The sequence below is a fragment of the Colobus angolensis genome, unplaced genomic scaffold, assembly GCF_000951035.1.
Source record: "Colobus angolensis palliatus isolate OR3802 unplaced genomic scaffold, Cang.pa_1.0 Scaffold7, whole genome shotgun sequence".
NCBI classification, from domain to species: Eukaryota; Metazoa; Chordata; class Mammalia; order Primates; family Cercopithecidae; genus Colobus; species Colobus angolensis.
The window spans coordinates 16,872,844-16,886,136 of NW_012120709.1; the positions used below are offsets into that span (position 1 = coordinate 16,872,844).

Here is a 13,293-nt window from a genome sequence, read left to right on the forward strand (position 1 = left end):
GGGAGGCTGAGGCAGGAGAATGGCGTAAACCCGGGAGGCGGAGCTTGAAGTGAGCTGAGATCCGGCCACTGCACTCCAGCCTGGACGACAGAGCGAGACTCCGTCTCAAAAAAAAAAAAAAAAAGCCCAACTGACCTGAGGGATGGGATTTAGAACTGTGCAGTATAAGAAACAGTAGAAGGACCTAGGGGAAGGACCTGAGGATGCTCAGCTGGGAGAAGGAAGAATAATCTCAAATAAACGAAAAGCTATCCTTTAGAAGAATTAACCTCCATGGGATAGCACTGGACCAGTAGGTGCTAGTTACAGAGTGGCAGACTTTAGCTTGGTGGAAGCCAGCCGAATGCAAAATTGGCTGACTTACGTGGCGTTGGTTTCTTTGTCAGGAGATTTTCAAGCAAAGTCTGAGTAACACTTAAACATTTAACTTAATTTAGTGGTACGTTTGATTGCTTTCTAGTTCCTCTTATATATCATAACTTACGTTGCTATTATGTCAGTAATTACTATGTAAGTTTAAAAATGCACACACTTTTATATATATGCATGTCTCAGCTTATTAATTTTTAAGCTCTTTGTTAGGACTATGTATTTTCATAGGTATTCCTTCATAGCACCAAGCCAAAACTTTTGTGAAATAATACAACGTGAGGGATTTCAAACTCGTGTGTGTGTGTGTGCGCGTGCGGCAGGGGATGGAGGGTTGTTGCCTCTATTCTCTTCATTTTCAACTGTCACTTATGTATTCTTTTTTATTTTTTTTGAGACAGAGTCTTACTCTGTTGCACCGGCTGGAATGCAACCTCAGCTCACTGTAACCTCCGCCTCCCCCGTTCAAGTAATTCTTCTGCCTCAGCCTCCCTAGTAGCTGGGACTACAAGCATATGCCACCATGCCTGGCTAATTTTTGTATTTTTAGTAAAGACAGGATTTCACCATATTGGCCAGGCTGGTCTCGAAGTCCTGACCTGAAGTGATCTGCCTGCTTTGGCTTCCCAAATCACTGGGATTACAGGTGTGAGCCACTGTGCCTAGCCTCACTTATGTATTCTAACACTGATTCTAACATTTAGAAACCTTTACTGAACCAGGTTTGAATCATCTGATGTAAAAGGTATATGTTCAGTGTTTGTTGCTTTTGTCAGGTGCATGTGAGGGAACCCTGGCTTGTTCAACCTGTCACCTCATCTTTGAAGATCACGTATATGAGAAGTTAGATGCAATCACTGATGAGGAGAATGACATGCTCGATCTGGCATATGGACTCACAGACAGGTAAGATTTTTGGACTGCTTCAATTGTACTAGTAATCTGGGAACATAGATGTTTTATTATGTTGTCTATGTAAGACCAGACCCATGAATGTAATAGTATTCTACCAGGTTAAATAACAGTCACAGATTTTGAGTATCATATATGTGGCATTTCTCTTTGTTTTCACTATCGTTTAGACCTTATGAAACTTTACCAAAGTAAAAAAAATTAATTGGAAGTATTGGAAGTATAAGTTATAGATCCTAACACCTCTTCTTTAGTCTCTTTTTACTCCAGGAACTAATATTTATTACAGCTGAATGGAGGGGTTAAATTTAATGCTTTTATAGTATTCTTGAAGGACAGGTTTGATAATTGAACACAATTACAGTGGAAAGTTTTACCTATTGAAGAGAACAGAATTTTTAAAGAAACTTAATATATAATAGTAATTATGTTAAAATGAATAGTTCTTTTTCTAAGTGTACCTTAATCAGAGCTTATTCTTGTTATTAATAGGTAGAGTTACTCTTGAAAGTGGTGAGATTTACAGTAGCAAGTGACATCAAGTGATATCTTATTTTTTTCTTAAAATATGTAGTCTTTCAATTGGAGTCAATGAAGGTAGCTAGCTGGTATACTGTTTCAAGGGGTAAGATAATGAGAGCTTATTACTTAATTAAGGTTGGCTTTGTTTAACTCTAGTTTGGTGACCTTAATGACAAATAATTTTTTAAAAATTAAAAATAGTAATAATAGTTTTATTTCATGTATATTATATAGCTACAATTTTGTTATATACTTAAACTACCCCATTTAATCCTCACAAAAATTTTCGGGTCATTCGTATTTATTTAGAGAAGAAGAATCATTTTGTTCCTTTTATAGTTCATTTCCCTCTTGGTAGATGTGAGACTGATAACCCTGGGAAGACAAACTGGTGAAATAGTATCTCTTTGGACACCAAAGCAGAGTGGATTATGGCTACTGTCTGCCTGTCCCCTCACGTCTTCAGTGCCGTGTTCTCTATGAGCACCTCCTTTTTTTCCCTTAACACAGAAACTAAATCCAGTGATTGTATTGGTTTGGTTCTGAGAATTGTCTCTTAAAAAGAGAGTTAAATCATAACTAACTGCTTGCCCTTTTATACAGTTACAATTGTAGATGCATGTAATAGATAATTTTCTAATTGAAAAGAAAGGGAAAAGGGAGAGCTACAGTTAGATACAAAAGGTCTGTAATAAACGTCAGCTAGCAAGAATATTGATGATAAAATTGCCAAGTTTTAGAGCTAGATAATGGAGAGCAAGGAATAGCTTTTATAGTGTTTTATGGCTGGTATTCTTAAGTACACAGCATTTTAGTAGAAATACTTTGTGAGAAAGAGTATAATGAGTTTCACAGCTAGCATTTACAAAACACATTGATATATTTGGAATAGAAAGAATTTTGTTCAAAGCTGATAACCACAGGTAAACTTATTTTTAGGGTATCAGAAAGTTTCAGAAAAAGAAATAAGGAAATTCAGCCTTTTAGTTCATGTACTTTACTTTAAATACTATGTGAATGTTTTTAATTTCTAAGCAAAAATACCTCGTTTCTTTTTTTTTTGAGATGGTCTTGCTTTGTTGCCCTTGCTGGAGTGCAGTGGCATGATCTTGGCTCACTGCAACCTCTGCCTCCTGAGTTCAAGCAATTCTCCTGCCTCAGCCTCCCAAGTAGCTAGGATTACAGGTTCCCGCCACCATGCCCGGCTGATTTTTGTATTTTTAGTAGAGACAGAGTTTCACCATGTTGGCCAGACTGGTCTCGAACTCCTGACCTTGTGATCTGCCCGCCTTGGCCTCCCAAAGTGCTGGGATTACAGGCGTGAGCCACCGTGCCTGGCTTCAATGTTTTATTGGTCTTCCTTACCTTGATTGTTGATGGATGGATGATACATGGACAGCCTCATTGTTGTTTTCATACTGGTTACCTCTCTCCCTTTTCCCATTAGAGGAGCCGCCATGTCTTATTTTACCATTGTATCTCTAATGCCAGATTCGCAGTAGAGGTCACCAACTGCTTGTGGAATTAATAGTTGATGGAAAGGGAGATTCAGGAATTACCTGTGAGTTTACAGTGGATGATTGTCATTGCTCCCTGCCACCAGTTTGCATGGATAATCTACATAGAGGCTTCAGATTCCTTATATGTAAGATGAGGATAATAATAGTATCTACCTCACAGTATTGCTGTGTGGAGTTAATGAGGAAGTATATGTGAAGCCCTCAGAACAGTGCTTGGTGGAGAAAGCGTTCATTAAATGGTAGTTGTTAGCATTGTAACTACCATCATATCGACCTATCTATTGGGAATTTACTGTAATGCCTAGGCACTGAAATATTATTTCTAACCTTCAGGGTTAGGCAGTACTATCGCCATATTGTAGGTGGGAAAACAAGGTTTAGTTGTCGCGGATTTGCTTAAGGCTGCACAGCTAGTGGGTAACACCCCTGATTGAAATCCAGCTATGTTGGGCCACAAAGCCTTTTGTCTTTTACTGTTTCAAGCTGCTTCTCTGAATTGAAAACCAAACCCTAGATCTAAACTAAACCCAGTAGGCAGTATATTTTCACCATCAGGGATCTGTGGCAAGAGTGACTGGAGAAAATAACTTCGAGATTTGCACAGGTGTCAGAATGTTTTGGGACTCAAAAGTGTGAAATCAGGGGAGACTTGTTGTCTGTTTCCTTCTCTAAAGTATGAGACACTGTCTATATTGGTGGATCTTGGAGCCAGAGACCTTTAAGGAAGCAGAAGAAGTAGGAGAGTGAGGAGAGTGAGGAGATAGTCACGGAGCGCCACTGCCTTATTTTCTAGAGTGAGCAGGAGCTTTTTGTTCCCTCTCTTTCTGTGTTCCCATAACAGGCTTATTGTTCTTCTGTCACCACACTTCTGGTATCCTGCCGTGTTTCACTGATAACTGTTTCCGTCTCTGTTTCCCTTACTAAAGTAACAGTTCCTTGAAGACCAGCATCATCTTGCTATCTGTATATGAATACCAAGAGTAATTAACAGACTCCAGAGCTCACTGCTGTCTTAGTGAATTTGTCCAAATTGGCTTGCCACTTTTTCTCTCTTGCAGACAGAGCTTAATGCATAATTGAGTATTGTGAAGGCTGTTTCCAATTCTACAAATAAAGAACTCTTGGTAGAAGGGATTTTTTTCTATTAGTAATCAGTATTTCTCATGGTTAAGCATACGCCTTTACTCCAAAACTTCCTGGTGGTGCCTCCTTGCTCACCAGTGAAACACAGACCCCTTAACTGATATTCACAGCTGCCTGTGCCTCTGGCCGCCTTTCTGGCCCATCATTCCCCTTGTCCTTGTTTACGCTGTGCATCAGCCAAGCTGAAACACCAATCTTGCCTTAAATGTGGCTTGAGCTTCTCTGCATTGTGTTGCCTTTGCCTCACATACTTTTCTCCTTTATCTTTTACTAAATAGTAAATAGTAAATCCTACCTATCCTGCAAAGCCAAACACCACCTCCCATGGCCAGAAGTAAGTGCTTTCTTCTTAGACCTCTCAGAGCTGTTTGGCTTTCTCCCTCGGTGGCATTTGCCACAGTCTCACATGTTAAGTATCTGAATGTGTCTCATCTCATCCCTTTGATTGAAAGTTTACTCATTAATGCTGGCATTAGCAACCAATCCTCACATCAGTCCTGTGAGGAATTCTCCTACTCATCTTGAAGATTAGGTTAGGAAACCAGCATTTGGTGAGGTTAAGCAAGTTGCCTGTGAACATGGTGTATTAAGTGCTGGGTTCTGCACTGCTGGTCTTTTTGGCTGTAACTCTGATGCTGTCTCTTTAGTGCATCCCAATGCCCAGAAAATAAGAGGTGTTCAACAAGAAAGTGTGGAGCTGAGTTGGTCTTCATCACTGACATTTAGTATTATGCCTTTAGGTGCTCCATAAATGCTTGATGAATACATTAATAAAACCAAGACCTGAATATCACATTTCATCAAATCGAAGACATGTCGATTGTAAGATTAACATTTCTTTTTATATGCCACTAAGGAAGAAAAAAGCACTGCTAATTCAAATATGGCACAGTGTTATCACTTAACATATTTTCTGCGTATTGAAAGAGTGATTTAGACTTCTCTAGACACAGATTTGAATTATATATCACTGCTAAGAAAAGAAAATGGCTGAGTGCCGTGCCTCTTGCCTATAATCCCAACACTTTGGGAGGCTGAGGCGGATAGATCACTTGACCCCAGGAGGTTGAAACCAGCCTAAGCAACATGGTGAAACCTTGTCTCTACGAAACATACAAAAATTATTCAAGCGTGGTGGTGTTTGCCTGTATTCCCAACTACTCAGGAGGCTGAGGTGGGAGGATTACCAGAGCCTGGGAGGTAGAGGTTGTAGTGAGCTGAAATCATGCCAGTGCACTTCAGCCTGGGTGACAGAGCCAGACCCTGTCTAAAAACAAAAAAGGAAAATAAACACGAAAGAAAATTAGTAGGAATTCTGCAAAAAAAAAAAAAAAAAAAGAGAGAGAGAAAAGGAAATTATAGTCATTCTTAAAATGACAAATATTTATTAATTCCAAATTTGTACCCTGCTTTCTTTCTGTATTCGTCTTCATTTTCATTTTGCAATCTTTTTATACTTATTTTGAAAAGTAGGTAAATTCAACATGCGGAACTTACATGCTTTCCATAACTAAGTTGGAGAGACCCTTATGTGAATATTGTCACCAAATTTATAGCTGTGAGATGACCATTACCTGACAGTGTAGCAGTGATTGGAAGATTCCACTGATTTTAAGATGCTTCTTGATTTTCAGAGGTGGTAAAAATTTGAGAAAAAATATGCTGTTATAATTGATGACTTAAGTCTATGTATTTATTCCAGATTTCTTCTTTTAAAGGCTTTAAAAAGTGTAGCTTCCTTTTATAGTCTGTGTAGTTTTAATTATCTAGGAATTGATTAATCATTTTCTTGGCCTTGCTAATAACCTCAGTTCCCCACCATTATGCCTTCTGATTGTTTCCTTGCTTGTCAGCTCTTTGACGAAAAAATAGTGGTCTGGTGAAACAGTTAATAGATAATAGGAACCACAGGCTAAAATGAAGCTTTAGTACACCAGGTTTATTGTATTCATATATACCTTTTGTTACTTTCTAGTTGATAAGATTGGTTATATCTGTTTTGACATGAAGGAAATTTAAAACATTAATAAGTTCCCTGACTGCTTTGGGTAAGAAAACATAAAGACTATCTTAAACAACTGCATTACCTTGTGAATATATATATGTAATAATAAACCATATCTTCCCCCTTTTCCATACAGGTCACGGTTGGGCTGCCAAATCTGTTTGACAAAATCTATGGACAATATGACTGTTCGAGTGCCTGAAACAGTGGCTGATGCCAGACAGTCCATTGATGTGGGCAAGAGCTCCTGAACTAGAACAAATGGGAATGTTTTCATGGAATTTTACCTATTTTTATAATTATTATTTCTTAAAGTGATTAAATGAGAACATGGATGAGTGGACTTCATATTATGACTAGCTTTTACTATTTTAATTCATGTTGTATAACTACAGAATTTTGTCATTCTTGAAAGTATGCAATTTTTATTTCGGTCGTATTACAAAAATGTCAATCAAATATTAAAAAATAGTTAATGTGATAGAAAAACCTTACATATTTTTTTCTTATTTTTGTTTAGCAACTTTAGCAAAATGTTTTCATATAATCTCATCTGTTTACCTAGAAGATAGGTTAAGGAAATATATTATTATTCCTGTTTGATGTGGGTGAAGGCGGAGATCTAACCTGGCTTGTTCAGGGCCATACCACTAATTAGAAAATATGTACTAGAACCTGTGTCTTATTACTATAAGCTCTGTGTTCAGACTGAAACTGGAGAAATTATGACTATTTATAGTGGTAGTTAAATCTGAATGTGTATGGACAAAAATATTTAATTGCTCAGTAAACTGCTTAACTTCAAAGATAGTTATTCACCTTATATTTCAGAATTTTGATTCTGAAGTCTAAGTCTGAGCATAGAAATTATAACGCTATCAAAGAAGTTTGATCTGTTTTGACTAAACTAGAGGAATAACGATTGGATGTGTTTATTCTTTTTTAAGCAGAACGGTTTAACTTTGTACTCTTTGAAAAATAGTGCTGATTTATAAATCTCTGCCTATAACAGAATGGAAACCTTATGAATGAATTGTTTTTCTCTGTCCTGAGCTGGAGAAGGGAATGAGCAGGCTGACACGTCGCACAGCCCCAGGTGGCGCCATTCTCTCACGCAAGGATGGGGCTGCAGGGTGAGCAGCGTGGATGGACTGCAGTGTGTCAGTCCCAGGAGGGAGGGAGTGGCGAGCACCACAGATTACCATGTATGTGTGGAAGACATTTGTATCCTTATCTTTACTATAAATAAATTCATAAAAGTTAACAAAGGGGTACACAGTATGGTCTTTGGAAATACAATAAAACATCAACTAACTTGGACTAATTGTGAGGAAGAGCAGAACAAATTAGTAGAAAGAAGGTGAATTGTAAGACAATTGAGTTAGCTTCATGTGTATTATTGCAGCTTGATCATTTTTATAAATATTTGCCTAGTGCAGTGCTTGACATACAGCATTGTGTTATGCCCATTAGGGACACAGAGGTGAACAAGACAAGGAATGTCATCAGGGAATTCACCTTTTATTAGGAAAAGATAAAATATGTATGTATGTGCAAATAATTTGCTTGAACTAAACTGACTAGTTCTGCAAAATAAGATTTTAATTCATATGTGAAACGTGATTAGGAAGAACTTGAAGAATCTGATTTTCATTTGATGCTTAATAACTATTGAGTAGTGTTTGTTTGTTTGTTTGTTTGTTTTGAGACAGGGTCTGACTCTGTCACCCAGGCTGGAGTGCAGTAGTATGATCTCAACTCACTGCAACTTCTGCCTCCCAGGTTCAAGCAATTCTTGTGCCTCAGCCTCCCGAGTAGCTGGGACTGCAGGCACAGGTCACCAAGGCTGGCTGATTTTTGTATTTTTTGTAGGGATGAGGTTTTGCCACGTTGCCCAGGCTGGTCTTGAACTTTTGAGCTCAAGTGACCCACCCACCTCAGCCTTCCAAAATGCTGGGATTACAGGTGTGAGCCACTGCACTTGGCTATTAACTATTGAATGCTTTCTATATGGAGAGTGCTTGTCTTAATTTTCTGTAGCTATAATAGAATACCATAGACTGGGTAATTTATAAAGAAAAGAGATTTATTTGGATCATGGTTCTGGAGGCTGGAAGGTCCAAGAGCATGTCACCAGCGTCTGCTTGGCATCTGGTGACAGCCTTCTTGCTGCATCATTACATGGTGGAAGGGCAAGAAAATGCGAGTGAGAGCAAGAGGGCAAAATGATCATCCTTTTATCAGGAGTCCACGCCTGATATAACCCACACCTGAGATAACAGCATTAATCCATTCATGAGGGCTCTGCTCTTAAGAGAGATCACCTCTTAAAGGACCCACCTTTCAATGCCATTACACTGGCAATTAAATTTCAACATGCGTTTTGGAGGGGACATTCAAACCATAGCAGTGTTACAATTTTAAAGTACTTCAAAGCCAATTTATTCTCTTAATTAGCTTCAGTATTCTCGTCTTTGTGTGTGGATTACTTAAACTCTCCTTCCAGAGCTACTTTACTGATTATATTCAACCAAAGTGCTCTAAAATTTAGAGTGTAAATTGTCTTATGTTTCAAATTAGACAAGTTCAAATAAATGAAGTTTGTGTTATTAGATAAAACCTAAAATTATTAAATGGAGGATATAATCTATAATTGGTTTGTATAAAGGTGATTTTTCAGTTTGAAAAATATTTGATGTATGTGTATTGTAGGTAAATATGTTGGTTTATCTGTTGCTGCAAAACAAATTACCCCAAAACTTAGTGGCTTAAAACAAGAAACTTGTATTATTTCACACAGTTCCTATGAGTCAGGAATTCAGAGTACAGAGCAGGGATGGCTTGTCTTTGCTCCACAGTATATGGGTCTTAAGCTGGATGACTCAAAGGCCAGGTTCTGGAATCATCTTCAGGCGTATTCTTCATGTGACTGGTGTCTGCTGTTGGCATCAGCTGGGGCGTCTAGGAGAAGATACTGGCTGGAACACCCACATGTGGCTTCTCTGTGTGGAAGCCACTCACAACCTGGAGGAAGCCTGGACTTCCTCACAGCCTGGCGCCTGGGTTCTAAGGGCAGGCTTCCTCAGAGGAGCGTGCATGCCAGGCAGAACTGGATCCTCTTTATGAGCTAGTTGTGGAAGTGACAGAGTATCACTCCCAACTATTCTTTTCATTAGAAGTGAAGCACTAAGTCTGGCCCATCATTGGAAGGGATGAGTTGGAGATATCAGAGTAACTGTTAACTTATTGGTAAGCCCCTTATCTCCTGTAAATATTGACCTTTTAACTAACAATGTTCTACACTTAAGAGGAGCTAGCTTTTTCTCTTATATTTCAAAGATTCTTGTGTCTGTTTTATTATGATGGCTCACTTGTTTTATTCTATAACTCCCAACATTTTGCTTCTTGACTATTGATTTAAATGAAAGGAAAAAATAGTGGGCTCCCTTTCAATGCTGTATAATTTTTTTTTTAAACTTTTCGTAGTCATTTTTCTACCAAGAAAGGCATCTTCCTTTGGTATAGAGTTCTATGTAATTATTGGTTGTGTACTGATACTTAATATTGTATTTGGCTTTCACAGATAAAACCAACCTATAATTAAGTAATTCAGAACCACTGAATTTCTTAAGTGAACCATTCTAAGGAATTCTAAAACCTTTTGCCTTTAACTGTGAAAATATTTCTAGTATGTCTATTTTTTCTGTCTCAAAGGACAGCTTTCCTATTTTCTTACTAGCTATTTAAGTATCATATGATGATCTATGTGGTAACTGTAGTGGTCATTCAGCAGTTACTAGAATGATTATATTTACTTGAAAAGTTGTTTTCTAAGAGAGACTTCAACTATTCATATATTTTCCCATCTTTTCTTTTTCACAAGTCTTTTAATTGTTTTTCCTTCTTTAAACTACCTGAAATTTTGTGGTAAGCCACATTTTAGATGAGAATTTGTTAGATGGGTTTATTACTTATAGCACAACTTATTGTTCTATTACCCCCTAAAATAGGAATAATGTTGTATTTTACATTACTAAAACTTTTATAAAGTGTAAATAAACAACAGTAAGACTTTCATACATTACACATAAACTTGGTTTTCTATTAGAGAAATATTGAGAGTAGAAATACGACTTTGATTAGGCAATGACAGGATTCTTTTAATGTGTCAATATGCCACGTGATATCAGGTTACTTTTAACGGATTTTTTTCTGTTTATAATTTCTAGAATCTGAAAAATTAGAAAACCAGCTGGCAGGAGGAAGGCATGATCAGTAGCAGACACAGATACATGTGGCTACAATAGAACAGAAATGGGGAGTTAAAGGATAATTTACATCTACCAGAAGCAGCTTCCGAGGGGAGTTGATAGAAAGGATCTCGGCCAAGCGTGGAGGCTCACGCCTGTAATCCCAGCACTTTGGGAGGCCAAGGTGGGCGGATCATGAGGTCAAGAGATCGAGAACCTCCTGGCCAACATGGTGAAACCTCGTCTCTACTGAAAATACAAAAAAATTAGCTGGGTGTAGTGGTGCGTGCCTGTAGTCCCAAGCTACTTGGGAGGCTAAGGCAGGAGAATTGCTTGAATCCAGGACATGGAGGTTGCAGTGAACTTGAGACTGCCCTCTGCACTCCACTGCACTCCAGCCCAGCGACAGGGTGAGACTCAGTCTCCAAAAAAAAAAAAAAAAAAAAAAGAAAGGATCTCACGATGAGGGGCATCACTGCTGCAGTGACTGTTAGTAGTAAACTGTCTAATAAAGGTCTCTTTCCTTTTTCCCTTGACTCCCATTTGCTTATTATCTAAGATATTATTTGTCATTTAATTTTTAGACTGGATTTGATAGTAATATAAAATTAAGCAGACCCTTTTACCTTTCTGGCTCCCTTGCTTACTAGCCATTTCTGAAATCATCAGCACTCAGCTTGGTTTACTTACTCTCTTGTCTGTCCCATTACTCTGCTTCAGGCCGCCCTTTAGAGCATTTCCTATGTCTGGCATATGTAGCACTTACTCCATCTAGCCGTTAGCACACCAGCGGTTTTCATCATCAGTTTTTCCCTGAGAGAACAGCACCTCCTTTTTCTTCTTCTTCTTCTTTTTTTTTTTTTTTCTGAGACAGAGTCTTGCTCTCTTGCTCAGGCTAGAATGCAGTGGCATGATCTCTGCTCACTGCAACCTCTGCCCCACTTGTTTCAAGCGATTGTCGGGCCTCAGCCTCCCAAGTAGCTGGGACTACAAGTGCATACCACCAAGCCTGGGTAATTTTTTGTATTTTTAGTAGAGACAGGGTTTCACCATGTTGGCCAGGCTGGTCTCGAACTCCTGACCTCAAGTGATCCACCCGCCTTGGCCTCCCAGAGTGCTGGGATTACAGGCCTGAGCCAGCACTTAATATTTTTAAGAATAAGGACTCTCTTGTGTTCAATTTTATAACTGCAATGTCTATAGTAGTATTTAGCCCACAGTAGGTGTATAGTAAGTGTATGAATTAATTGAATCCTGGTCTTACAAGGAATCTGCTTTTAGCATTTGGCTCTGTGGCAGTCACTTGTTACGGATGGGGACTACATAAGCTCAATACAGACCAATATACTGAGCCTGCATCCTAACTAACTTAGCAGGAGGTTACATAGGAATGTTTTATTGAAAAATGAGGTAATTTCCACTGCATTGAAAAGGACAGTATTGAATTCATCAACTTTTTTTTTTTTTTTTTAATGTATCTTGAAGGAAACTGCCTTCAGATGAGCCGAATACAGGTCCCTCTGCTAGTTTTGATCTTGTAGGTTAGTGGTTCTGAGGCATGCGTGCTGAAGGTCCTATAGGTGGCACATGGACTCCACCTCCCTGTATCATGTGATTCTGTCGTGATCATGCCTCCAGATGAGTGCTCTTCCATCACTTGGAAGCACCTGGCCTCATGCATTTCTGATAGCCCTTGGTGACGTCTTACCAGCGTTAGGCTTCCCATGGATTCTAATGAGGATTCCTCAAGGTGTGGGAGAGGAATAGCTGGTCCACAGAATATTCTCCCCAAGCCAGCAAGCCGAAGACTGAGAATTACAGAAAAACACTATTCTTAGTATTTTTGAATTTTAACCTTTTTCTTTCATACAGCTTTATTTGTTTCTTATCTGAACTCTAAGGACTGAATGAGCCTCAGAGAGATAGCAAAGTCAGCTCTTTTACGTATTAGGGGAAAAGCATCAAATTTATCATTTGAAGACCTGGATACTGTTTACAAATTATCTGAAAATTGGAAATGAAGAACTGCATGTCTCTTCAAAGTTGTATATAGAGGACTGTCTAACTGGGTCACTGAAGGATCACTTGATGTTTTATTAGGATGGGGGTTAGCAAACTGTCGTAATACAGTTTTATGGGAACACACCCATGCTCATTCATGCCTTATTGTCAATAGGTGCTTTCATGCTACAGTGGCAACGTTGAAGAGTTGTGACAATGACCATATGGCCTACAAGGCCTAGAATATTTGCTGTCTGGCTCTACGCAGATTAAGTTTGCTGACCCCTGTGCTGGGGACGGTAACTTTGACTTACTGCGTACTATTGATTAGTACCCAAACTCTGTAAAGTTAGATGTTAACTTAGAAAAAATTGATAAGTTTCAAAAAAATTTCTCTTTGGTAGGGAAGGTAACTCCAAGAGTTAACGGTTTTCTTGCCTTGAAGGGTGTTATCCAGTTTTGTATCTATCTCTGCAGTCTTATTTCCCATCGACATTCTTTTTTTCCATTGACTGCATGTGTCGGTTTCTCATGTCCTTCTTTGAGCCACCCTTTGTCATTCTGCAGGTCC

General features: G+C 38.6%; 1 protein-coding gene across 1 annotated transcript in view; it reads left to right on the plus strand.

The window, feature by feature from the left end:
• Nucleotides 1–7,735, plus strand: part of FDX1 (ferredoxin 1) — a 34,882-nt gene extending 27,147 nt beyond the window's left edge. The window contains exons 3-4 of the mRNA XM_011927026.1: nucleotides 1,146–1,275; nucleotides 6,608–7,735. Coding sequence (XP_011782416.1) covers nucleotides 1,146–1,275; nucleotides 6,608–6,722 — 245 coding nt within the window. The 3' untranslated portion in view covers nucleotides 6,723–7,735. The remainder of the gene's footprint in view (nucleotides 1–1,145; nucleotides 1,276–6,607) is intronic.
• The last annotated feature ends 5,558 nt before the right edge of the window (nucleotides 7,736–13,293 follow it).